A 27,471-nucleotide genomic window follows, 5' to 3' on the forward strand; every position below is an offset into this window, starting at 1 on the left:
GAAATTCTCCCCGTAGTAGAGAGAAGATTAAAATGCTTCCGTAGAAAGACCAGAAGCATCTTTGAGAAGTTCCCCAGCCTTTGGCAATTCTTTATTAGAGATTACATAATTTATAAAACAACTCCCATTGTTTTGGCAGCATGAGGTTGCAGGTTGGACAGCACTGCTGTCTCCAGCAGGCCATTTAAACTACTTTTTTTAATGGCTCACCACAGTAGAAGTGGAGAGCAGTGTGGGGAACAGCCTTTGTGCCTAACCAGCTACTTCAGCATCTTTGTTTGAAGAGATTCCTAGGGAGACTCTGTAACCCTTCCTCACCCTGCTGAGAAGGATGTATCTCTGCACAGCCAGGCATGAGATGTTCATAGAAGTCCCAAGGCTCCATGATGCAGGTGGCAGAGAGGTGGATCAGACGCTGGTGAAGAGGAGAAGTAAGTCATCTTTAAGCTGCAGACTGTATCATGATGCAGATGCACAAGGGGGCAGAGTTAACTTTACCTTCTCCTGACTTCTGAGAGCCAGAGGGAGACTACTTCCATAGCAGTCCTTTTACATCATCTCTTTTTGACACATTGCCTCCTTTCTTGGTAGCTGTAGGTGCACGCCTGCTGTTGTAAGTTGGCATTCGTGTCTCACGTATGAGTAGAGCTATGGACTGTGCAGCACTCCCCTTGGCTGGGATGTGAAGTGAGGTGGACTCACCCCTTGGCTCTTCCACTGGCATTGAATACTTGTTGTGATTCGGCATCAGGTTTTGTTCCTCTCACTCTTGACATTTTTTTTTCTAGCAAATGCCACCAGTCTTTAACACAGCGGGGATCTTGCTGGATAGCAACAGGGGCAAACCACATCAGACAGTCTTTATTGGTTTATATAACCGAAGGTGTCACTATTTTTCCCTGCTGTAATACGTACTTAGAGCAGATGCGCCTTCATAGGGGATCAGTCTGCTTTCACTTCTGGTTAGAGGACATGCTACTGGAGACTGACACAAAAAGCAGGCTGTTCGGTAACTAGGCAGAGTGTTACTGTCAACCCCCTTACCTTCAAGCAGCAGATGCTGCTGGGAAGCAGTCTTGCTGTTTTGCTTTCAGATTCCCTCCTTTGAGCTGTGCGTCTTCACATGCATGTGGCCCCACAGATTAGGAAGAAGAGCAGGTGGAGCAGAAAGGCACAGATTGATCTGATTGAGCCACCTTGTAATGAGTGGGGTTTTTATAGGAAACCAAGGGTAGACGAGCTGGCAGGCAGTGAGGCCCTGTGTCAGAAAGAGCAGTGTGTTCTATCAAGTGTTTGCAGCTGCTGGTAGAAAAGGAACTGATGTTACTGCAGGTTTCCATCCTGCTTACTGCAGAGCTCTGCAGATACAGGAGAGCCAACAAAAGCAGTTGATCTCAATAGAGTGACTTTCCCTGCAGGTTCATGCTGTGCCAGCTGAGAGGGATCATGAAACAGATGCACATGCCAGACCAGACAGGGGATGTGGCTCTCATCTGAGATGTTCCTGTGAGCTAATGCTTTCACTGCAGTGTCAGTCCTCCAAAGCCATGGCAAAGCTCAGGACCCTTGTTTCCCTGAGGGCTGCGTGCTGTATAAGAGGCATGCTGTGCATAGTCCTCCTTTGTAAGCTGGATCAGATCTCCTGGGGGCAAGGGTAGCAAATGGCCTGGTGGTCCTGCATGTAGCAAGATCAAGTTCCATAGTGCAGCACAACCCTTTACTTTCCAGCCCATGAGGACTTGAGCTGCTCAGTGTTAACACGGTCCTGTCAGCTGCTGTTTGTACATCAGGCCTAGCCAGCAAGTACAGTTGCCATCAGGAGTGGCACAGGGACCAGTAGTGGGAGGCCTCTTTCCTGCACCCTTGTAGAGAGACATGACTCTCGGAGAATTTGTAAAGAGATGTTGAAAGAATTGGCTGGATTTCTGTTCTCACGGCTCTTCCATGCTTTACACAATGCATAGATAATTTCCCTACACGGCAGTGATGACCTTTGGAGCAAACACTGCATCTTTTGATGGTTGATTGCATGCCCAAACATTAGTCTTCTACCAACCACTTTGTTCTGCATCTGTAGACGTTTGCACGCTTTTAGCAGTTATCCCTGTCCGAGCCCCACAGCCTGGCTGATGTGGAAACATACTTGTGCTCTTGTACCTGACAAAGAAACATGGAATTTGCTGATACCAGCAGGTAGTAGGGGCACTCTGTGAACATCAGCAGCAGCTGAGTCTGTCTCCATGCAGTAGTCAGTAAGTTCAGGACATTTGCTGTGACAATCCACGCTGTTAAACCAGAGAGCACTGGTGTACAGGCGCAGCCACTGGCTGGCCCCGTGCTGCCATGGTTAGGATTGCCTCAGCATGATTTTGTACTGTGCAAGTTGCCATCCTCCTGGTTAGTGCCTGCTATTGCAGAGACTGGCACAGTTTGGACCTTGCTTCTGCTGCTCGGCATGTGTGCAACTAAGATACTACAGAGGACAGAGGAGTTTTGTTACAGGCTCGCAGGCTGTGCTAGAACAGTCATCCTGTTTGTCCTTGGGCAGATGCAGCTGGTGAAGGAGCTACATGCAACACTGAATGGCTTACAGCAAAGTGTTGGCAAAACTCTGGCTCCACACAGGGAAATGCAGCCAGAAGCAGGGCAGGAGAACCTAGCAAGATGCTGTCAGTAAACTCCTGCACAGGATGTGTGTGTCTGTTACCCACCCACATCCTCTTGCTGCAGGAGAGGTTTGGCAGATTTGAGTACCTGCACAGAGCAGCTGTGCTGACCATTTTCAAATTCGCTGGTGTGGAGTCTTCTCAGTGATGTCGGCTTATGGGGAATTGAAACTAGCATGGCAGGAGACCTTTGTTCATATGGGTTGTTTGTTTTGTTTCCATTCGCAGCAACCGCGGTCCTGCATTGCTCTCAGCATCTGATATGATGATGTAGATGTTTATGCTTCTTTTGCTGAGCTAAGTCCTTTGAAAAATGCCTTCTCTTTAACTACAGGCTAACCATAGATTTAGTATGCTTAAAGGTACTTGGGTCACAGCCTTCTGCTGAGGAGGGTAAGCCAACAGGAGGAGCAGAGAAGCTAATGAGAATGAAAAGAAACCTCGTGTGTGTGTGTGTGTGTGTGTGTGTGTGTGTGTGTGTGTGTGTCTGCACAATCCAATGCCTGATAAAGCCATCCCATGCTATGATCATCACATTTTCACACAGGGATGCCTCAGGCTAAGCACATCTCTAGGCATCCAAGCAGTGCCAATCCGTGCAGCATGCTGAAGCTGCAGGACACATTTCCCGTGGTGCCCGTGAGCCAGTCTCACACTGAGGGTTTGTAAATTCTAGGAGTAACCGCGTCACCAGAACAAGCCATGGCCTCCCATTGTGAATGAATAAAAACTCTGTGAGCATTACAGACAGGCACAGGTGAGAATGCCCCTTTACAGAGTGCTGTGACATCAGCGTCCGGGAAAGCTTCATACAGAAGGCCAACACATAGTAGGAGCTGACAGCAGAGGGAGAAGTGGCAGAGGCATGAGGGTGCTGTACCGGGAAGAAGATCTGATGTAGCATGGTAGCCTGCCTCTTTCTACTGAATTGCCTGTCACTTTCTGGGCAATGGATAGGAAAGCCATCGGAGGGACTTGGCTACAGGAGGGATGAGAGATGAAGAGATGCCTGGGAAGCTACAGAGGCTCCCTGTCAGGCTACAGCTTTCCAAGTCTTCATAACCACGATGTAGATCTAATAGTTTTCCAGGCAACTGATGATCTCAGTTCCCTTTTCTGTGAGGCCTGAGCTGTGGGATTCCTCTGGCCACACATGGGACCCTCTTTCTGGCAGCCAGTGTTGAGTACTGCTGGTAGAGTAGTAGTTATGGGACACCTCTGGTTAAATACTCTGGCATGAAACCATGAAGACGCTTTCTTTCCTGAACAGGCTACTGGGATCCTGTCTTAATCCAGACTACACACCCTTGGAGATTCCCGAATAGATTTTGGCACTTGGGCCTGGCAGCCCACGAGTGATGCAGCTCAGTGCAGAAATTAACTGCTGGCTGGGTCCCATGGGGACAGAAATCCCTGTGACTCCTCTCACCTCAGTAAAGAACTGCCCATGACAGCGTGTGGTGGGGATTGATGTCATCCTCTTAGCTTTTCACTTGGGAGTTCTGCATGGCAAACTGACTGAAGCTTTTGAGGATCTGAATTTGCAGGCGAAAGAGGCAGATCCAGAATGACCGTGAGGGGAAAAAAATGAAGGTTATGGAGAGGACAAAATCACCTGCCAATATGAACTTGAACGCTGTGATGCTCTACAGCCTAGCAGAAAGTCAGTCATAGGGTGAGGAAGAGCCATGTGGAGGGACTGGCATGTGCTTGGAGAATGGGACTCAAAAGATGTGTTAGCTGCACGTGATTGCAGCTGTGATGTCTATCTAGAACGTGGATGTATGCACACACAGTCGTGGCTGTGGAGTTCATAACATTCAGAAAGAAGTGGTTGCAAAGTGCATATAAGAATTAAAGATCGAACTCTGTGGAGTCAAGGCAGCCAAGTGAAGCAGGTGTATTTACTCAAGCCTGTGAAGAGGTTAAAGAGAAAGAATCTCCTTCCCAGGGAGGTGCTGGAGTTTACTGACATATTTTCTAGGACCACTTCAGCTATGCTTACTCACTTGAGTTGTCTTTATTCTTGGAGATAATTCCAGTGACTATAATGAGATGAAGCCTTTGAAGAGAGTCAGGTTTTGCTGGATCAGCAAGTACTGATTTAAATTTCTGCTGCTGATTCAGATTGTCCTTTTGCATTCAGGGATCACAAGCGTGGTGAGCTGTTTGCACTGTCAGGTCGTTGTCTTCCCAACAGAAGTGATTTTCCCTTACCATGCATACACTGAAACAGTCCTTTTAAATAGTGCTTGCTCTAATTTTGCTAGTTCTAATTTTACTAGTTATGCTGCAGTGATGGTTTCATCTGTGCTATATCCAACCCAATCTGTAGCTTTGTGGAATTCATGTGGTTTGATTTTGTCTTTTTTTTTCTCTCTCTCTCTCTTTTTTTTTTCCTTTTCAACTAAAGTATGAGAATTAAGCTGCTGAAAAGTTTCTTCAGTCATTATGCAGTTATGCCATCCCCCTGGCATAACTCCTGTGCCACTAGAGGAACAGTGCGTGTGTGGGAGAGTGAATCATAGAAAGTCTTAGGTTGGAGGGGACCTTAAAGACCATCTAGTTCCAGCTCCCATTCTTTGAGCAGGGTTGCCACCCACCAGGTCAGGCTGCCCGGGGCCCATTGAACATGGCCTTGTGGATGGAGCATCCACAGCCTCTATGGGCAACACGTTCAAGTGCCTCACCACCCTCTGAATAAAAAGCTTCTTCCTAATATCTAACCTAAACTCCCCTATTTAAGCTTAAAGCCATTCTCCCTTGTCCTGTTGCTGTCAGACTGTGTAAGAAGTCCAGTCCCCTCCTTCTTGTAAGTTCACTTCAAGTACTGAAAGGGTTCTCCTTGGAGCCTTCCCTTCTCCAAGCTGAACAAGCCAAACTCCCTCAACTCTTCCTCACAGATGAGGTTCTACGGACCTCTGATCATCCTGGTGGCCCCTCCTGAAGCCTCTTCAACAGCTTCGCATCTTTTTTGTGCTGTGGGCCCCGGGTTTGGACACTGTAGTTGAGATGGGGCCATACAAGTGCAAGGACGCCTCCCACATGACCACGTTGCTCCATCCAACCTGTCCTTGAACACTTCCAAGGATCGGGCATTTGTAGCTTTTCTGCCAATCTGTTCCAGCGTTTCACCACCCTCACAGTGAAGAATTTCTTCCTAAATCTAAATCTACCTCCTTTTAGTTTAAAGCCATGAATCCTTGTTCCACCGCTACATGCAAAAAGCCGTTTCAAACACCACACCGTTATTTTCTGAAGTTGATGCATTCGTATGACTGTTGCTGAGACAGTGATATTTCTGGAGTGGAAGGAACCAAGTCTGCCTGGTTCTGGTGAGGAAAACTATGGGCCATCTGTCAGTAGGACAAAATCCCATTGGCTCTGAAGGGCAGCGGGAGGAACACGCTTTTACAGCTTTCAGTGCTCTTCCAGCCTTCCCACATGGTTCCCACATGGCTTAGCAGGCTTTCAGTAGATGTGCCGGTTCTGCCCTTTGATGCTTGTCCATAAATGGCTCAGCACAGTCACAGCTCTGTGCAGGAAAGCTCTCTGCAGGTGCAGCCTCCCTTTTCAAATGAGCAACTTACCGGCTGTCTCACGTGCATGATGTGTTTTTGTCACTTTCAGCCCTCTGTAGCCCCATTGCGCTCCCCTCCAGGACTGGGCTAAAGAACTGCAGGTTTGCCACTACCTTCACCAGAGTTGGGATTTTCCCCAAGCAATGTTAATGAAAAGCCTGGACTTCCAGAACTCCTTACAGACCTGCTGTAGTTTCAGCTGCTCTCATCTGAAGCTGCTGAGTGTTAGATGTTATTTGAAAAGTTATCTCTTCATATGGGTTTAACTAAAATCCAATTTAGGGGTAGATGTCTTATCAGATTGCCCTGATGCTGTCAGTGCTGCTGTTGGCTGGAATTCTTTTTCTGGAATGCGTTTTCCAAGGAAAAGACTCCCTTGTGGGAAAGCAGGATTTGTCGATTTTGACGGCAAGTTGCTCCAAGGGTTAACGTAAAATGAAATAGATTATGAATGAGTCCTTCTGACTAACCAGAACTTGGCACTATTTGGAGGAGAGGAGATATAGAATAGAATCACAGAATCACAGAATCCTTAGAGCTGGAAGGGCCCTCTGAAGGCCATGTAGTCCAACTCCCCTGCAGTGCACGGGGACACCACAGCTCCATTGCATTGCCCAGGGCCTGATCCAACCCGGCCATGAAAGTCTCCAGGGACGGGGCATCAACCACATCTCTGCGCAGCCTGTTCCAGGGCCTCACCACCCTCACTGTAACAGACTTTTTGCTTATACCTAACCTAAATCTACCCTCCTTAAGCTTGAAGCCATTTCCCCTTGTTCTGTCAGCACAGGTCCTGCTGAAGACCTTCTTTCCTGGTCCCCTTCTTTCCTGTAGCTCCCCTGTAGATACTGAAAGGCTGCTCTCAGCTCACCCCACAGCCTTCTCTTCTCCAGGTTGCACAGCCACAGCTCTCTCAGGACACCTGTCCTTGTAGGAGAGGTGTTCCACTCTGCAGATCATTTTTGTGGCCCTCCTTTGGATGTGCTGCAGAGAATTCCTGGTGCAGATACAGCATCCATATCTACAGCTGCTGTGGGGCCGTGGGGTGGGATGGTGATAGGGCGATGAGCTGTGACCCCTGCCTCCTGCCTTGGGCAGGGCAGCTGGGATGGGTATGGCAGCTCTTCCCACAGGACAGGTCTAATGGCAAGTGTTAATTGCTTGCCACCTCCATGGTAGAAGGAACTATCCCAGTGTTACACATTTCCACATCAGGCTTTCTTTGTGGCCCCCTGGAAACAACAGTGGCTTTTTCATCTTCTTGTCCTGCTTGGCCTATGCATAAAGGGGCAGCCCACCTGTGAGGGTGCATGGGGCAGCCACGTGCTGTGTGAGCTCCTGAGGCTTCCCTTCTGAGCAGGGCATTAATTGCACTGTTTTTTTCCCACGTGTCACAAAATAGCCCCAGCATACTGTCTGACTTCTCCATGGCTGTGCAAAATGTGGCATTATCTGCTTCTGTCAAAGCTGGCCACCATACGATTCAAGGTTACTGGGATTTTCAAGTCAGGATTGGTTTTTTTTTGGGCAGGATATTCCTGGTAAGCAGACAATACTGAATGTGAGTTTATTTGCACCAGACTTGTGGCTGCACTCTCCATTTAATTAATTAATTAATTAATTAATTAGTGCATTGATCTAAGGTTGTAATGAGTTTACAGAAGTTTTGGACTCATACCCACAGGCTATGTGTATCGTTTGCGTGTCCCAGAGTCAAGAGCAGCACCGCGAGGAATTGGTCATGGCTCAGTGATCAGGACACAGCAGATCTTGAAGAGGCTGTTAGTTCATTTTGCATGATTTTGTACTCCCTGCCAGAGGGTGGTGGGCATGGAATGGGCTCCCCAGGGCAGTGGTCATGGCCCCAGGATACTGGAATTCGAGGAGCATTTGGGCAATGCTCGTAGGCATTGCGCTTGGATTTTGAGTGGTGTTGCATGGAGGCAGGGGCCGTGCTTGATGGTCCTCATGGACCCCTTCTAACCTGGGATTCTGTCATTCTGCCTACAAAGGATGGCACTTCATTTGCTGCATGTCATGTCAGAGCACAAAACTCAAGCAGGGCTTCTGCTTCCCAGCAATGGAACTGCAGACAGAGGTAGAGGAGGATGCCTTGTGCAGCGTGTGTGCAGAGGATGAAGTGCAAGTGGCATGAGCAGAGTGTGTGAACGTGCCAACAGCTTCTGCTGCTCAGGCTTTGTGAGCGTCCTATGCCTCCTCCCTGTGCACAGACAACCTCTGCATGCCCAGCAACTGCCTGGGTTCTCAGACATCCAGCAATTTAGGCAGAACCACAGCAAACAGCAGGATACCCAGACATACTGCACAAAGAGCCAAATCTCTCTCTCATTCTCTTTTTTTTTTTTTTTCTGAGCAGATTTTTCAGATGGAAAGAATTGAGAAAATCCAGAGATACGGTGTCCCTTCCCACCCCAGTAGTGTGCAAAAAGGTCTGATAGATGCAGTATTCCACTGATATTTTCCTAAGCTTTAAAAGAAGATGTGTCTCAAATTGTTTTGTAGTTTCATATCCAGCTGGATTCTTTTCCTGTCTGTATCTCTGTGCATTTGCCCCAGGTGGCCTGAGGTTTGCTCTTTGTGAGCTCCAGCTCTCCCGCTGTGACAAGAGTGAGCCTTCACTGGTGCACCCCACTGAAACTTGAGAAACTTGGCAAAACTTTTTGCTCGGGATCAGTTTCAGAGCCATGGCCTTTGTTTTCTGTTTCTTCATCAGCCTCAGTGAGGGAGACTGCTATGTAAATGGAGATGCTTGCACAGCTGCTTTTTTTGTTTATGTATGTTCCTAATTCTGTAGCAGCAATCATCTACATAAAGATGACTATGACTTTGGAGACGGCAAGAACAGTCAAAACACTTGCACTTTTGAAGCAAATCAATGTCTTTCTTCTGTCAGATGCCTAGGAAATTTGAGCATGTAGTTTTCCCATGTTTAATGTCTGCTGAGACTCTCCTGAAAGATATTTGAAGTGTGTTTACTGAAATTACCTAACGGCACTAGCGGGAAACAGATTTTACTTCGTTGCTGCAGTACCGTGTTACAGGTTGAGGTTGGGAACCAAAGATCTTGAATTTAGGTGCTGCCCCCTGGCCCTGAGTTGAAGGGAAATCCAGCCAAAATACCGCACACCGACCAGGCTGACTTGTAACATGGCAAAAAAAGAAAAAAAAAGAGATGTCTGCAGCAGAAGTCAGGGTATTGGAAATCTATCAGGGATGAGCACCAGGGAAAAATGATGGCTCTCTGGTCACACGGCCACCGCACATTCATGACATTGCTTCCTGGTAGCTGCATTCTGGGGTGCCAAAGCAGCGAAACATCAAAAGGCTCAGACCCGTGGAGAGGGGTGTGAGGTGCTTGCACACACAGCTGCCCACACTGAAGCAACTGTGATTGCTGAGCGTTCTAGGTACGGACACAAGCTTGTTTTATATCAGTTAAAGCCACTTCAGCCTTGTCCCAGTTCTAATTCTAACAAATTATTGTTAGAATATTGTGTGTTGTTGTCAACGTGCTCCTGCTGCTTTTGCTTTTCTTGTCATGTAATTATCTGTAACAGCTACCTGAGGTCTGTTTGCATGCTGGCTTTCAGATTCTTCTTCCTTTGGAAGGTCTTAGAACATAGAGTTGTTGTAGTGCATGATGGGCTTCAGCTGCTGGACAGCCCTGAGCAATGTTCTTCTGAGCGAGACAGGTTTTGTGTTGGAGTTACAAAAAAATCACATCCTGGTTTGATAACGATTTCTTGACTGTGTGATATAAGGGCTTAAAGCGCTACTGAGAAATAGATAGCTGGTGCAATGCCTTGCATGCTAGCTGTAGACCATTCAGTGATACCTAGCAGTTTAAAGTCTGATGGATGGGTGCATTTCTCTTCAGTCTTCTCTTACACACCTCATGATCCTTGTTACAGAGGTGTTTTGGTGCCCCACAGGTCACCACAGTGCTCCTTAACAGGTCTGTTAAAGAGGGAAGTTACAGCATGGTGATGTGAAAAATCCATGGTGCCCCTGTAAGCTGGTGGCAGGCAAGTGAAATCAGTGTAAACCTCTGGGATCTCTTGCTCTAGCTTGCCCAGTCCAAATTACAGAGCTACATCATAACTGAGGCAAGTTTTTAGTAGGTTTGCATATAGGATGCCAGAGGTGAAAATGAAGCGTTCGTCTCCAGAGCATGAAGTTAGTGTTCCTTCATCACTCAATGGGCAGAAGCTATTGGAAAAGGAGGTATCCATGGCTGGCCTTGGCTGTGGCTCAGGATGGAGCCCCCAGCAGATAACTGATGCTGGGGATGTGGTCCCACAAAATCTCCTGGCACTCTCACATCCTCCATCCTTCCTCCTACTATAGTCCAGGTTTTCACCCAGCAAAGCAGAGGGTGTAACTTGTGATAAGCTGATTTGGTTTCAGTGGAAAAGAGTTGAAGTGTGCCACACTCACAGAGGAGTAGGCACCAGAACGAGCACAGATGGCAAACTGCCCCGTGCAAGTTCTTGTTGCAAGACAAGTTCCTTGAAGAGTGATGGAAATGCTGAAATCAATGGCCAAACTGATTTCACCCTGTTGAAATTTCAAGCAGTATCTTCATAAGAAAAATTCAGATCTTACCATGAAAACCGTGAACTTTGGTGTAGCCTTTCTGAGTTTGTAAGCTGGTCACATCTAACCAGTTACCACAAATTGATTCTGGAGCCTTCTGTTTAGAAACCTACAAGATACATCCCAGGCAATCACGCTATCTCCATCAAGCACTGAATGAACCGGTCAATAATCACCATTGCGAAAACATACAGACATCTTTTGTATTACTCTTGATATTTTTATGAGCATCTTTGCATGAGGAATAGCTGTATGATTGGACAAATGGAACATAGATGTTCGTTATGCATGTGTATACGTATAATGCATGTATGTATACAGGTAGATCTATACATGCATATGCACGCTGATGTATTCCACATAACTCATTTTCTTACCAAATGCATCATTGATACAGATGAGTCTACATTTTTAAACCAGTCTTAACTAAATTCATGCAGCTTCTGTCCAAAGGTCTGTTGTGTAGGTAATTACAAACCCCATGATAATCACCCTGACACTTGGCAAGCCCAGGATGAATTCACTTCTTTTCTTTTTTTCAAGCACTAAGGAATTTTGGATGCACTACAGGCAATATGCAGTGGGTGGTACTTGGCTGACCAGAAGATTTTTATTACATTGATTTTTTTGAATTTTGTTGAATGATAATAGAATCATAGAATCATAGAATCTCTATGTGTTCAGTTACAATTTCCTCACTTCACTAGCGGGGAAACTGAGGCACCAGGGGTTGGAAAAGTCTTGTGAAAGGCTTCAAGCAGTGCCGTGGAGAGCTATGTCCTGGCATCAGGCTCATGGAGACCCTGCCCTGGGCCCCACTTGCAAGCACTGTGTTGTATCAGTGTCATTCACTCAGCATATGCCAGTGAGCCAGTCCTTGCCCCGGAGATGATGTACTCTAACGCAGCCATGACTGGATTTTACTTTTCCTCATTGTCAGTGCATTTGTGAGCGTTCTCTTCTGTGGTCACAGGAAGGACAGTGCCAGCTAGAACATCTAACAAGAGAAACATTGGCCTGACGGGCAAAGTGACTCTTGCTGTTTATTTTCAGGCTGATACAATCAGTTCTCTTTTTTTTCTGGGTAATATGGCTGGCTGGATGAATGCACGTGCACGGGGATGTATTTGTTCTCACTTTGTAAGTGCATCTCTATGTGCAGTACTCTTCCCACCTGCTCATGGGTCGTATACGTACATATAAAACAGGAAAATAGCTGAGGTATGCACATAAAGGCTCTCTCTGCGCAGAAAGATGGATTGCTTTGATGGGCTTCTACCTTCTCCTGCTTTTTCTTGGGTGAGCCCAAGGAGGAGAAGGAGGCATGGACAGAACAAGTGGGATTTAATGCTGCACTGTGGCCTGCGGATCAAGTGTGCTCTGCATTTGAGAAACTTCTTATCTCTGGCTAGCGTTAGCCTGTTCATTCTGATGTGGCTGATTGCACTTCTGTGCTGCTTTACCATTCCAGTCATCTTCCAAACACACAGCTTTTGCCAACCTCTGGCTGTAAGGACCATTCCTGTTTATCACTCACACTCATGTGCTAGCTCTCCAGCCCCGTTAGCAAGACTTTGTCTTCCATCCACTTCCTTTTCTCACCACACACAGAGGCAGAGGACTTGTGATCCGTGGTAGGAAATCATGATGTGGTTTTAGTTTGCTTATGAAGTGGAAAGTGGTGGACTCTTATGCCGGCATTCATCATAGACTTTGGAAGGTTACAGCAAGGGGAAGATATCTTGTATATAACTTTGATATACAAGTCAAAGTAGATGTTATCTTGGTGTAGACCTTTTTTTCAGTCCAGAGCCATGAACATGGCTGTCATGGGAAGACCTGGCCAAGAAATGGCTACGAGTGCACACAAATGGTGGGGAGAGCCCACTGGCACTTCTGCTTGGGCTGCTCGTGCCATCCATCACCGTTAGTCAAAGCCTGCTCGTGTCGCTCTTTGTCATGGGAACAGCATATAAGCTCCAGAAGTGTTGGCCATGCTATCAGCTTTAGAAACACAGCTGCAGGAGAACAGCAGCCTGAGCTAATGGTAGTCTGTCTTGAAGGCATTCCCACGAGTGGAGATCTCTTCCAGCAGCTGATGAACATAGTAGGAAAGCAGGCTGCAGCAGCAGGAGGTAGCAGAGTGGGTGCACCACGTATGAACTGAAATCCGGGAATCTGATGGTTACCAGCACCTATTAAAAACAAATCATAAATGGCAATACCAGATACAATTGCACTGAGATGGCAGAGGTCCTTAGGAGTCCTGATGGGCTGCCGATAGCCAGTTGAAACAAATTGCCCGGTGCTGTGATACCTCAGCTCCCAATAACAGAGGGCAAATGGCCTTCTAGGGGGAGTTATAGATTTTCCTTTGAGATATGGAAAGGGAAATAAATTAAATTATGTTCGAACATAGGGTTCTCTCTCGCTCTCTCTCACAAAAAGAACGGGAGAGAGAAAGAAAAAAGGAAATGAAGGAAAAGAGACAGTAGCAGAAAATAAGCTTCAGCAGGCATTTGCAATTTAATTGATATTTGGCAGCAGGAAGCCAATCAGTATAAGTAAATTGACGTTATAAGATAAAAATGATCGCTTAATGGGCTGCCTTCCCCTATGGATGCGGCAGACCAAATAAATACCGCCGTGCCGGCTGAAGCAGCGTGGCGGCTGTTACTGGGCACAGCCTGCTGCCGCTGAACTGGCAGGGTTCTGTGTGGGCTGCAGTTTATTTTTATGGCATCTGTCTCTGCTCCCTGAGAGAAGGCAATGAGGGGTTGCACATTGATTGCTGCTCCAGCCAACGGCAGTGTGGAGAGAGGCCGTAATTAATGACTTTATTTGCTGGAGCACCGCTGAGAACGATTGAGTTTGTTATGGTAGGAGCCGATGCCAGCTTTCCTGGAGGCACAGAGAGGTGTGTGAGTGCGGAAGGTGAGGAGAGCTCTGTCAACGAGAGGTTGGCAGCCATCGTGAGGCTTCGGTTGGGTGGGTGGGATGTGAACCGTGGGCAGGGGCTGCTGCAAGGCATGGCGGCCAGGGGGCACGCTTGCATGTTCATCTTCATGGTGTGGGGCGAATAGCAGCTGGGGCAGAGCGGGCTGTACGCCATTGCCCAGCCCACAGAAATGGGCAGAGCTGCCACAGTTCCTTCAGGGGAAAGAAACCTTGACCCATGCTGCTGTGCTGCATGGAAAGGCTCTGTCTTTCCCTGTCAAGTGGCAATACCAGTTGCACAGCCTGTCGCTCCCTTTATTACAGCCACCTGTGGTCAGTGTGTTTTGTACCTGTTATGCAATGGTAGCAAAGTTTGTTTCTTAAGTGAAAATTTTTCACCCTCCCTCCCTCCCTCCCTCCCTCCCTTCCTTCCTCCCTCCCTCCCTCCCTCCCTCCCTCCCTCCCTCCCTCCCTCCCTCCCTTCCTTCCTTCCTTCCTTCCTTCCTTCCTTCCTTCCTTCCTTCCTTCCTTCCTTCCTTCCTTCCTTCCTTCCTTCCTTCCTTCCTTCCTTCCTTCCTTCCTTCCTTCCTTCCTTCCTTCCTTCCTTCCTTCCTTCCTTCCTTCCTTCCTTCCTTCCTTCCTTCCTTCCCTCCCTTCCTCCCTCCCTCCCTCCCTTCCTCCCTCCCTCCCTCCCTCCCTCCCTCCTTCCTTCCTTCCTTCCTTCCTTCCTTCCTTCCTTCCTTCCTTCCTTCCTTCCTTTCTTCCTTCCTTCCTTCCTTCCTTCCTTCCTTCCTTCCTTCCTTCCTCTATTTCTATCTTCCTCTCTTCCTTCCTTCCCTTTTTCTTTCCTCCCTTCTTTCTTTTCTGTTTCTTTCTCCCTCCTACATCCGTCCCTCTCCCACCCTTCCTCACCCACAGAATTACTTCCTTCCTTCCCTCTTTCCCTCCCTCCCTTCCTATGAATTTATCTCCAGAAAACACCACCAATTCTCCCCTATTTGTTTTCCTTCTCTGCTTTAGCCAAGAATTACAACGAAGAATAAACACGCCGTACACAAGTCATAGAAAATAATGACTCTCTTTGAGTTTGATGAAATCTTGCAGCTAAAGCTGTAGTATTTTTTAAAATGTATGCTCTTTTGCCCTTGTTTTGAGAGCTGGCTCAGCTGGTCTGTTAGGTTACATACGACTGCAATAGAAAAGTGCCTTAGAAAGTGTTCTATACCATATGCAATGCACTGTGCTGCAAGCACACGCAGCAGTGCCGTGCCCTGCTGGAGGTGGATGGGCTGGAGTCAGCTGTGTTTGAGCAGAGATGGAGCATGCAGTAGGCTAGGAGGGGCTGATGCCCAGCCTCATCCAGATGCAGCAATGGAAGGCGTGTTTACTTTTGAATAGCTGTCCATATATATCTGGAAAACAGGAATAATTTTTAATTAAGAGTTTCACGACGGGCTATTTCAGCTCATTCAGGATTTTCCCCGCTCAGGCTTCTGCGTAAGATGGTTCTTCAGAAATGATCCCCCCCTTGTGAACGAGGCTCAGATTCAGTCAGTCTGTGTTTTCCATTGGATGGAGAGCCTCAAAAAAACCCCCCATCCCATCCGTGCAGATGTATGGTGCAGTCAGAATCACATTCGCTGCTGTTGGCATCTGTGGCATGGAGCAAAAACGAGAGAGACCTGTGTCTGTCATGCTGGACCTTTGCTCTCAAACCCACATTACATATTCATAGAAATTATTCACTTGCCGACAGCTGGCTGTCGTGAAGGAAGAGGTAGCATTCAGACCCAGCGGTCTTTGGAAATAATTCGCCAAGTTCTGGCCGTATTATTGTTGTCATTTTTTTTTCCTGGAGGAGTTAATGCATTATATGGAAGGCGAATAAGGGAGCCCAGGAAAACTCTTGGCTCACGCATAGGAAAAGAGCCACCTCTGGCAGTGGCGTGGTGGAGCTGCTCCCTGTGCTTACCCTGACTGAAGGCAGCCCTTGGCACCGCTGCAGGAGCAGCTCACCTATGGGAGTCTGCTGGCAGCATTCTGGTGGTGCAGCCCCAGAAGGGACCCCCAGCTCCCCCCCATCATCAAGGCAGGTTAGGAAATAATGGGAATGCATACAGTCAGGTCCTTCCACAGCTCCCTAATAAGGGTGTTCTTGTGATAAGCTCACCGTCAGGGGAATTGTACAGTAGATTGCTGAGTTTACTGCGTGATAAATAATTAATGTTTAGGTGACACTAATTAATGACAGTAATTAGCAAAGAGCTACGCTATTTTCCCTTAAAAGTGGGATCTTAGTTCATCATTTTTGTTTCAGTGCCTCAGAACGTTTAAGGCGGAATTGTAAAACAAAAACATCCACAGCAAAATGTTGTTTCTCTTCTCTCACTGACTGCTTCTTTTGTCATCTTCTCTTCTGCAGCTTTTAAAAGAGCCAAATAGCACAGAGCAATCAGTATAGCTGAAAAGCTGAAGCAGTGACAGTGGGAGCAAACACAGTGTTCTGCTGCCTCAGAAGCTGAACTAAGGGGGAAACCCCTGTGCTTTGGCTTTGCTGGTTGGAGATGGGAGGTAGGCAGGCAGTGGTACTGGCAGTGCACCCAAGCCCTGAGCGTTCTTGCACACCTCTGTAAGCACAGAGCAGCGTGGTGCAGGGCTCGTGCAGCAAAGTGCACACACATTCAGGCAGGCGGGAGGTGGAAGGCAGATGTGCAGCAGTGCTTCCTGGATGTGAGAAGTTGTCAGCAGTTTTTGAGGCCCACAAACCCGCATTACAGAGCGACAGAGGGTTTTTAAAAGTGAGTGATGCCACTCAACTGATGGCTGTGGGTAAAATGCAGAAAAGCGTGTTTAGATTCGCACTGGGTGTAACTTGTATTAAAAAATTATTCCTGTGTTTTGTGCTCTGCATGTAAGCCATGCGGCTGAATGCACCGGAGAGATTTCTTTGTTCAGCATTAAGCATTCACATTTGCAGACACGAGGCGGCAGTCCTTGGTGTTGTGAAACGAGTCTTTATTTAAACTTTGCATGTCAAAAGTCCACAGTTTGCCATGGCTTTTTGTACGTGCTGCTTGTGGAGAAGGGGATGGAGAGTACAGATCCACACCTTTCCCTGGGCGGTGCTCAGCACATCTGTAGCCCACAGCCACGCTGCTCATGCAGCATCCTGCCTGCTTGGCATTTGTTCCCCTCCTCTCCTCTGTGCACGGCAAAACCCGTCCTGGTACAGGTTGGGTAGTAAAGTAAAGACAGCAAAGGAAGGTTTTTCTCCTTATCCAGGGTTTAGCCCACTTGTGGGGACACAGCAGTGCTCCCAGAGCCAGTGAGTCTGGCACACAGTGAGAGCAGTGTGGGTCAGCCCTGCACTGCCTCTGTTCTCTCCAGGTAAGTTTTGCAGAGAGTGCTTTGCAAAGCATTCAGGGTATCAAGTGGGAATTATGCTTTACTGTTTTACACTTGCATGGAAAGATTAGTTTTGGCTACTGTCAGTTGAATAATAGCCTGGGTTTTCCTCATCAAGTGTCACTTCTTGCAAGGGGAGAAATTTGGCTGTCCCTGTCAGTGACAGTGAGGGATGAGTGTTGCCACGCTGCAGGTGCTACAGATCACGCAGAGCCTGTACACTTGCAATGTCCAAACCTCCGTCTAGCTCCTGTAGAAACCTTTTCTGCTCCTGTGCTTTGGTCTGGCAGGGCCAGATCAGTGTGCTCTGCAGGTTACCCAAATCTGATGGGGAAGAAAGGCTCTCCTCTCCTGTTCTGCTGCTGGTGCTGCATGGTAGTGCCTGCACATGTGGAGAGCAGAGGCTGCCTTCCCTGTGCAGCACTTCTCTCTGGGTGCCTTCAGCACAGCAGTTTCTTAGGGTAATACACTCTCCTTCTGTCTGCTGCACCCACGGATTGGGCAGGTGGCCATGGAAATTGCTGTAGCTTCTAGTCTTCCTGTACAGGGCTGCCAACAGCCCTGGGCAGTGTGGCAGTCAGCCCTTGGGCATAGGTGAGGGATGTTGTGCTGTGCAGTGGGCCCTTGGGACAATGTTGGGCTGCTGTTGGAGCTCCTACAGGTGCACAGGCAGTCCTGTTCCACTCAGTGGCACCATGCACATGAGCGTTTGCTGCAAACAGATGGGCTGTCAGGCTCACAAGGTGTGTCATTTATAACATTTTTGTGTGCCTACTGTAGGATTAAAGGAAGTGGGCAGTAACCCCATGGGAAAGCTGTGCTGTTAAACAATCCCTCTTCCTGCTGGTGCCTGCTCAGCAGTTATGGTTCTGCATCCTCGGACTCATACTCGGGGTGTGTGACAGCAACGTGGAGTGCACCTATAGGCACATACAGCAGGCTGTGTACTGTGTATCAGGAAGGGCCCAGCAAGCAGAGAGTTGCTCTCCCAGTGCAGAGAGGCTCGATTATGTCTCAGCACAAGATCAGAGATGGCTGCTGGATGATGAAAGTGGTAATTGTTTGCTGCTGAGCAGCCCTGTGCCTGCACTGACTGCCCTTGGCAGGAGCATGCCCTTGTGCCAAAGCCAAATGCAGGATGAGGGTTGGGTTGTGGGGCAGTTTGAGGGTCAACCATGTGTTTGAAGGAAAGGGCAGATGGGAAACGATGACATAACCGTAGCAATCCTGCTCCAGCCAGCAGGGGCAAGGAGCTTTCATCTTCCAGCTTCCCCCACCCTGGTTCTGCTGGGCTAGCAGGCAGCACCAGCCAGCAGTCTGTCCCCATTGGAGAAGGGTGCAGGCACCACTCTGTTTGGTGCTATGCCTGCAGGATGGAGCTTGGGGATGCCACGCAGTCAGCCTTCAGCCCGTTTGCCCTAACACAGGATAGCGCGTGAGTGGGAACTGACAAATGGCAGGGAGTTCTGATTCTTTGGCCTCGTTGTGTTTTTACTGCCACTCTGACTGTAAAATCAGTGTAATAGGTGTGAAAATACAGTGCTAAGATGGGAGTGTTTAGCAAAAATTCCTCTTTTTTTTTTTTTTTCCCCCCCAAGCCTGGACATGAGGCAATATGCTGCAGTAGGCAGGTGCTGGTCTCTGTGCCTCCAAGAAAAGCAGAGCTGGTCCTAGTATATCTGACGGGTCAAGCTTTGAAATGAAGAAGCAATAAGCCACTGAAATGGTACTATCACCGAAACATGATTGATCAATTGAATTCTATCAGAGACAGTGGGCAGTGAGATTAACTCAGGCCTGATGGGTTCAATGAGTTAAAGCATGATGTTCATTTCAGCTTCATTTCACCAGTCTTTGCTTGTGAAATTGGTCAATCAATAGAGGTTGAAGATCATATATATATATATTGGTGGCCATCTTATAGGGAATATAATCTAGCGTAGTCAGCTCCTGACTCCGGCTGCCTTCAGTGGGTAATGGAGACAGAGCAGAGACTCTATCAGTGCTATCGAAATGGCCTGATATCTTCTCCAAATGAAAAGTATTTTTGGATCTCTGGTGATTTATCTTTTTTTCCCCTCTTTCTCACTTTGATCTGCAGCAAAACCCATACCCGCCTTTGTGAAAGATAGTGATTTCTCTTGAGAACCTTTGTGCGATGATCAGCTATATACACCTCGAAATATAAAGTTTCTTTTTAGTAATACTATCATTTGAAAAAATAAATAACAGAGCTTAGAGGACTCAGATGGTGTAAATACAAAGGTCTCTCGCAGTATATATGATTGAGAAAGTAATGCCTTCCTAGGAAGACCAAGAGCCTGCTCGCTGCCAAATGCACATGGGCCTGAGAAGGTGCCATAAAAATTCTGTTTACATTTTAAACAAAGCCTCCCCGAGTGGTAATTAAACAAAGTCTTCATCTTCTCTGGGCTAATTTACAGACATGCTACAAGGAAACAAATCACCTTTTTACCTCCTGGTAATATTTCATTTGCTTCATCGTGCTTTAAATGTGGTGAATAACATCCTTCCTAATTAGCCTGCATTTCCCTATAAGGCGGAGTAATTAGGTATGATACCAGGTAATGAAATCGGACAGTACAAATTAGAGACAGAAACCACGTCCTTTATGAATATGGGCTATCCATCGCGCCAGCTATTTACTTCCTTAATTAACCCTGCAAACCCAAGTTGTTTAAAAAATAAAACAACCCGAAAGCCTGAAACCAGAAGATCCTCTTTTCTTCTCACTAGGCTAATGGACCAGCAGCAGGTGCCATTCACGGTACATCGTAAATACCAATAACCGTGGAGATATTCCAGTTGAAGTTGTGCATGGCACCAATTTCTCAGTTGCTGTCACCCGGCTTAGATCCTTCTGTGGGGCTGCACAGTCTATCCAGGGCTATTTCTCAGGGCTGCTTCATTACACAGAAATTAAACTGTGCTGATTTCCCTCCCTGAAAAAATACCAGACTGAACGGATCTTTTTTTTTCTTTTCCTTTCTTTCTTTCTTGCTTTTTTAAATTGGTGTCTGCAAATTTTGCTTTTTTTTTCAATGCTAAGCTGCAGGGCCTCAAAACTTGCTGTAGTGTTTTGTGAAGATAGGGCTGACAGCCGTTTGTTCTCCTTATTTTGACCTAAGGTACTATAAATGTATAAGCAGAACGCTGCTTTAAAATGAATGATTTACATGGTGAGTATTGGGGAAAAAAAAAAACCTGTTGTAGGCATGTTCGGCAATTCTGGATGTCTCCTGCAGTTTCAGAAGATGTGTTGAGGAAAGGTAATTAACCATAAAATTATGCTACAGAACGCAGCCACAGCTTATCAGGTTCTTTATACTGATCTTGTCATTTGCTAGGTGCCCAGGAATAACTCTGTAGTAATAAAGACCCCGTGCTTCCAGGTGAAACCCATGCAGGTTAGGCAGCTCTTGTTGGCAACAGTGTGCGTGGCACCTCTTCCCAGGGCTGGATCAGTTCTGTGCATAACTCCTCCCAGACTATCTGGACTTCTGTTAAGCCTGGGAAAGGGCTTTCAGTGTTGTGCTGGTAGGGAAGTGCATAGCATCCACTGCCCAAGGAGGCTGCGGATGCCCCATCCCTGAAGGCATTCAAGGCCAGGCTGGATGTGGCTCTGGGCAGCCTGGTCTGTTGGTTGGCAACCCTGTGCATAGCAGGGGGGTTGGAACTCGAAGATATTATGGTCCTTTTCAACCCAGGCCATTCTATGATTCGATGATTCTGTGATCCAGGGTTGTTCAGAAAGCTGTGGTCCTGCGGGACAATCCCGACCTATCTGTATAGGCTAGCAGAAGTAAAGGACAAAACGCTTGTTTGGGGTGAGAGCCTTCTTTCCTAAGGAGAGAATGATCCTTCTGCTCTTCATCAGCCAGTTTGGAAAGATGCCATGGGACAGGGAACGGACTGTTCTGCAGAGCAGATAGGTACACATGCAGTGCTGCTGTCAACAGAACAAAACTCTCCTAGGTGCATCCATTGACTGTATGAAGAATGTTTTACCTCTCCCCGGAGCCCATTTTATTACTCAAACTGTTACAAATGTGCCTGTGGTATTTTAATTATCAAAGACGTTCTGGTGTATCCAAACAGTACATAATGCTGATGGTAATTGTCTCACATTTACTTAATGACTAAAAGCCAAACATATCCTAAAGACCTTCGTGAACTTTTTAGATGTCGTGTGCAGCATACAGAATATTTCCAGGCTGGATGTGGCTCTGGGCAGCCCGGCCTGGTTGTTGGCCACCCTGCACATGGCAGCGGGTTGGAACTCAATGGGCATTGTGGTCCTTTTCAACCCAGGCCGTTCTATGGTGCTGTGATTCTATGAAAGTGAGCAGCTTTCTTGGGCAGCTGTCAAACCCTCATGGCATAAGTGTTGGATCTTCTGAGCAGCAACCAGCTGTCCCAAGAGTTTCAGCTCTGCCTCCTTCCTGCCCAGCTTCCACCCTGACTGCATAGCATGTATGTATTGCTCCCTTGTTTCAGCTATAGTGGACTTTGTTGGGAAGCATGGCTGGAAGGCTGATCCAGTCCCAGACCCTTGGGTTGTCATCAGAGACCTTAACGCTCACCTGTGTTTGGGCTCTCTGTGGTTTGCTCTTCAGGCTGCACTGCCAGCAGGATATCAAATCCCGATCTGGAACTTCAAAACCTTCCAGAGCTCTACTATTTGTTTTCATACCTTACCAAGTTGCCGGCACTGTGCCAGAGTGGCACATCATCCAGGTGCTTGTGTCCGTGTTTGCCTGATATGGTCTTTATGTATGGATTTCCCACACAGAGCAGCTTCCTTGGAGATCTCCTTCTCTTCCTAGACTTCCACAGCTGGCTTCTAGGGTGGTCTCCTGCTTGTGCTGACTGGGAGGAAGGGCAGTCAGGGATGCATGTGACCAGATCAGAGATGTTGGCACTTTATAGTGTGTCTTCCCATACTTTTCACAAGATACTTACGAATCAGAAGCCTTAGGGGCAGGGAGGACAGCACAGCACCCAGCAGTGTGCCCTGAGACTGACCTGCCAGTGCCTGCCTTGTTCTGTCTTTGCTGTGTTCATCGGTCCGTCCTTTCCAAACGTATTCATTGGAAAAAGACCAGAGATGTGCTCCGTGCAGACACTCTGTGGAACAAGGGCCGCTCGAGAAACACGCGTCTGCTGCACTGTATGCAAATACCATCTGGTCTCATCCTACACCTCGTCTTGAGATGTATAAACAACGCACGAACTGTGTTAGAGTCACAGGAACGTTTCCCAGGTAGTACTAACCTCTTGGATCATCTCCCTCTCTTTTATTGCCCGCTTTGGGCCAAAACTGTACAGACCTTCAATTTTGATGCCAAGCTTTGAATAACATTATTGTGGCGGGGAGGTTGGAACGTGGTCATCCTTGGGGTCCCTTCCAGCCCAAGCCATCCTGTGATTCCACTTGTAATTTAAAGCCTGTGTTTTCATGCTCCAGAGAGAATGTCCCCCCCTCCTTTTGCTACCAACAGCTAGCAACTAGGATTTTAATTTTATAAGCAATGGTTGAGCAAACCCAGCACTACATCAATTAGATATTATTTGATTTAGAATAGTAAAGCAAAAAGATAAGATTTAAAGATACACTGCTCTCTTATGTCTGCTCACATTTTTTCGTACCTCTGTAGATATGTTTATACATTCTGTTCAGAAAACAGGCTCGTGTTTTTTTCTGCATGGTTTGAACTGATCCTAGTACTTTGCAGATAACAACATTGTCTGCTCTTGATTGAAGTTGTCTGACTTCATCTAAGTAGGTAAATATAGCACTGCTGTTACCTGAACCACCAAAAGAAAATTTAGAAGAACGTCTCCATCATTACTCGCTAATGTCAATTGCCTGCTTAGCATAAGAGAATTTTATAGGGGTTGATGTGGATGTTAGGAAGTGTTTCCATGCATTGCTCCTTCACTTTTGGAGATCTGTCTTAATAGAGTCCGATTTTCTGGACGTGTTACACAACATCTGTTGCAACACCCAGCTGTGCTAAAAGATGACCTCAAATCAGTTGTGCTTTATGGAAAATCTTGCCTGCTGGACATCAGTCATGTTACCGATGGCCAACTCATGTATGAGGACAGAAGTAGTGTCGGCAGCAATGCGGTCTCTTTGCACAGATGTCATTTGATGCCATTTGATTTCAGAAACTGCGATGCAGAGCCCACCAAAGAAGGTCTAAGCATTGGTCTTCGTATGCAGTCAAATCTTAAGGGTTTTTTTTTTGTCTGTTTTTTGTTTTGGCTTCCTTCCTCTGTGTAGTGTGGTGTTGCCACCTGGAGACAAAATCTGATGTTTACTGCTGTTGTTGGAGTTCCACCTCCCGGAGTCCTTAGGAACACTGCATATCTCTGCTTTCAGAACATAAAATATGTATTTCTAGCTCTGACGGATGAAGGAAAGATAGGAAACCACAGTGAATCTGCAGTAAAGCAAACTGAATCAAGCTCCCATATTGCAAGAGCTTTTTTTTTAACTGCTTATCTAAACATTTTTCAAACTTGTCTCATGGCTTCTTAAGCTGTGAGCAGCCACTTACTACTTCTGTTAACAACCTCTGCTGGAAGGAGGGGGAGACAGAGAGAGAGAATTTGACTTAGAGGCCAGGCTTTCATCATGCCAATGAGTTTAAGAAACATACAGTGAAATTACAACTAAGCAGTACTGTGAGCTGGGAGAGTGCTTCCTCAGAGTGTTGCAGTGGTAACTTCAAGTCCCAGGGACATCCTGTCTTAGTATGCTGCTATTAGTGTCTGTTTGGAAAACTGACTGTCCAGTTTCTGCAAGCCGAACGTGGTTCTGGAGTATGAGTCCTTGCTTCCCGATGTAAGCACATTACAGCTCAAACCTTTGCATAGAATGGAGCTCAGCAAGACCAGCAGGTATCACAGGAGCAGTTACGGACAGACCTGTTCGGAGCTGATCCAATTTGCCTGTGGCTCTAGCATCACGTTTTGTACCTATCTTCCCATGTCTTACTGCAGCTTGACCATTACAGGTTCTCAAATACTGCATGACAGTGTTGAGAACAAACACGTGACTGCTACCCTTTGTCATTAGAATATATACCCTTTGAATTATATGTGACGTCAGTGATGGTAAATTGCACTGAGAGTTAGCTATAATAGAGGACTGATCAATGCATCCTCTAGCAATATGCATCTTGCTCCTATACTCCTGTCTGTGATTCTTCGTTGTGCAAGCAGTGAAGTACCCACACCTAGACGATGGATAAAACAGACACTCCTCATCATTTTAATGCCTATTTATTCTTCGGTCTTCTTTGTCCTCTCTGAAAGGTATTCAGGAACCTCCAGTACCCAATGGCCATTCCCTCCCGGGTAGAGATTTTCTTCGGAAACAGATGCGTGGAGACCTATTCACCCAGCAGCAGTTGGAAGTGTTGGATCGAGTCTTCGAGAGGCAACATTATTCTGACATCTTCACAACAACAGAGCCCATCAAACCAGAGCAGGTACTGTTCCAAACATTACACTTCTTTTTCCAGATGTGCTTTCTGGTGGCAGAGGCCTCCTTTAGTGGAAAACAACAAAAAATTACTTTTCAAATGTGCGGTAGAAAAACACGGAGAAACGGGTGTCGTATCAAGCTCTTCAGGCAAGAGCATGCTGACCATGGAAGACTATTAACAAATGACAGAAAACACCAGCTGTGCAAAAGTTAGCATGTGTTCAGATGTGAAATTACACCTGATCTGGGCCAGTTACGTCGAGTGAGGGCACGAGGAGCATCGCATCCTCTGATACTTCTGTTGGATCTAAAGTAGGCTCTGCAGAAAACAAGGAAGAGACTTGTAAAACTCTATGCCTAATTTTGGCCCACAGTTAGCTTGATTGTGCACACAAATTAGATTTTTACATCTGGAAACGGCTTATTAGTCATGTAATTGGCCATTTGCTGAGAGAAACACCCAATTAATATGTGAAGGTAAATTTGTTGCACCTTCAGACTAGCAGTGCTATTTCAGAAGATTTTGCAGGACTTTTTGCAGGGAAAGTTCCATTTTTGCAGACACTATACAGAAGCAAATGCAAATGCAAAAAAAAAATTAGCTGTGTTTCTCAACATGCTTTTTGTTTGTAGGCCTCAGACTTAAATTCAGCTGCAACCACAGGAGATAGAAATGAAAGTATGGCTGTCAGATCCAACATAAGCCCAGCTTGCTACGTTTCCTGTATTTAGCAGTGGAGTTAGTCATTGCTAATCCCCACTGTTACTAATATTAAATTACTGAATTTTAGCAAGGTGTTTGAACTCCTTGAACTGCAAACTAACACTGGTTTCCCTTAGAGGAGTCTAAACATTTGAAAGACACCGGAGAGTATCAGGACCATGGCCATCTATTACCATTGTGGCTTCAGTATTGACGAATATGTATTGGTATAACTCAAGAAAAGATTTCTTATGTGGGGTGGTAGAGTGGAAGTTCCACGTGCCCTTAAGCTCACAGGTGCTGTCATTTGTTGTCATTCATTTTTTTACCAGTTTCTGCTGGCTCTGTGGTTTCCCTGGTTTATATTGGCAAACTCTGAAAATCTAAATCCAGCCTGGAAAAAGATGAGGAAGATGCTGAAATCAATCCAGGTTTTCTTTAAAAAAGCTCATTAGGAAAGCTAAGCCAGCAGCACGTTTTGAAGGTGAAATGGCCTTCACATACCACTAGATGGTGGTTATCCCATCCTTAACACCAGCGATAATGGAGAGGACAGGCACCGATCCACCTCCTACTGCAGTAAGCATTTCCAGTACTGGTCACTTCAAAGACGTTTGGTGCTAGATCTGTCCCCTGTTTAACTTTTATATATCAGAAAAGGACTCTTAGTTTTCTGTATTCTCAGGTTTCTGAGTTATCTAGAACTGTAGCTCATGAGAGGCAGTCCAGAAATGAGCACAAAGAGATGGTTTAGTAGAAAGAAGGGAAGAATTAAGAGAGTCTCCTGGCTTCAGGATATTCAGGGTTATTCAGCTGTTGCTGGAGCAAGGACCTCCCTGGATCTGTATAAGCAGTTGTAACTAGAAGGACTGCGCAACCAGGACATCAAGTCTGGGAATATGATCCTACTGATCAGGTAAAAAGGGCACTCTGTGCACAGACCGAGAAGACAAACAGATGCCGAGAAACATATTTCTGAGAAAAAGATATTACAATACACAAAAGGTCCCTAGCAGAATGACTTTGCCTAGGCATTTGTAATTACAAATGGAATTTGCTAGTCATTTGCTTTAACGTTCCCGTTTGCTTTTGGAAGGTTTGGCTATGATTAAGGGCTCATGGTTGTTCAAAATGGGGTTTGCTTTTTGGTGGCACGCAACATATATTTTCAACAGGAACGTGCATAATTAATACAAATGTCTGATTCTCAAGTATGTGATATGAACTCCACTGCTTTAGTAAGCAGTCGTGTTTAACCTCTTTGGTAGTAAAGCAAAGCTGTCATGCATCTTAACCACAGTGGAGAGGTTGTCTGGACCAATTAGTGAGGCAAAAAAAATCAATTAGAAAGGAAATATAGAATCCTAGAATCACAGAATGTTTTGGGTTGGAAGGGATCTTAAAGATCATCTAGTTCCGATGCACAGACCATAGGCAGGGATACCTTTCACTAGATGAAGACGGAAGCATTACTGTGTGACTTGGAAAACCAGAGTTCTCTCTCCCACTGATTATTGTAGTGAACTATGATCTGCATTCGGAATCTGACAGTCCAGAATGTGGTTGAACTCAGAAGTCAGTGCATTAGGAGCCAGGTCAGCAATGGATGCATGGAGTCCTTAGCTATTTCTATAGAGGAAAATAAGGAAAAGATGCTCCTCATGAAGATGTGGGGAGAGTCTAACAGGAGTGCTGACCTACTGCTCATCTACTGTGTTAGAAACATACAGAAGGAGCAAATGTGCTAATTTTATTTTGGCACAAAAGCTGCTCGATGTCCCTGTGATAGTCACCTAAGAGGGCTCCAGGTACTTCACAGGAAGGCTCACGTTTCTTTAGACAAGAAGGTATCTTTTTCTCTCCGTTTCGCTGTCCTTCTCTGATTTTTCTTCCCTGTGAGCTGGGAACAGTCCCTGTGTCAGGGTGAGCAGTGCCGTGGGGGAGCAAAGTCCATTCCACACAGCTGGACGTCTGCAGTCTGAACACGTTCTGCCTCCGGCTGAAGGCTGGCACCTGTTGCCTGAATTCCTTCTGATTTATTTT

The 27,471-nt window shown here is 46.5% G+C and overlaps 1 protein-coding gene across 5 annotated transcripts in view; it reads left to right on the forward strand.

Annotated features, from left to right (window-relative positions):
- Window positions 1-27,471, forward strand: part of PAX5 (paired box 5) — a 115,071-nt gene that overhangs the window by 17,486 nt on the left and 70,114 nt on the right. For all 5 annotated transcript variants that reach the window (NM_204424.2, XM_025144634.3, XM_015280784.4 and 2 more), the window contains exon 6: window positions 24,554-24,729. In NM_204424.2, the coding sequence (NP_989755.1) occupies window positions 24,554-24,729 (176 nt within the window). The remainder of the gene's footprint in view (window positions 1-24,553; window positions 24,730-27,471) is intronic.

Source organism: Gallus gallus, chromosome Z, assembly GCF_016699485.2.
Source record: "Gallus gallus isolate bGalGal1 chromosome Z, bGalGal1.mat.broiler.GRCg7b, whole genome shotgun sequence".
NCBI classification, from domain to species: Eukaryota; Metazoa; Chordata; class Aves; order Galliformes; family Phasianidae; genus Gallus; species Gallus gallus.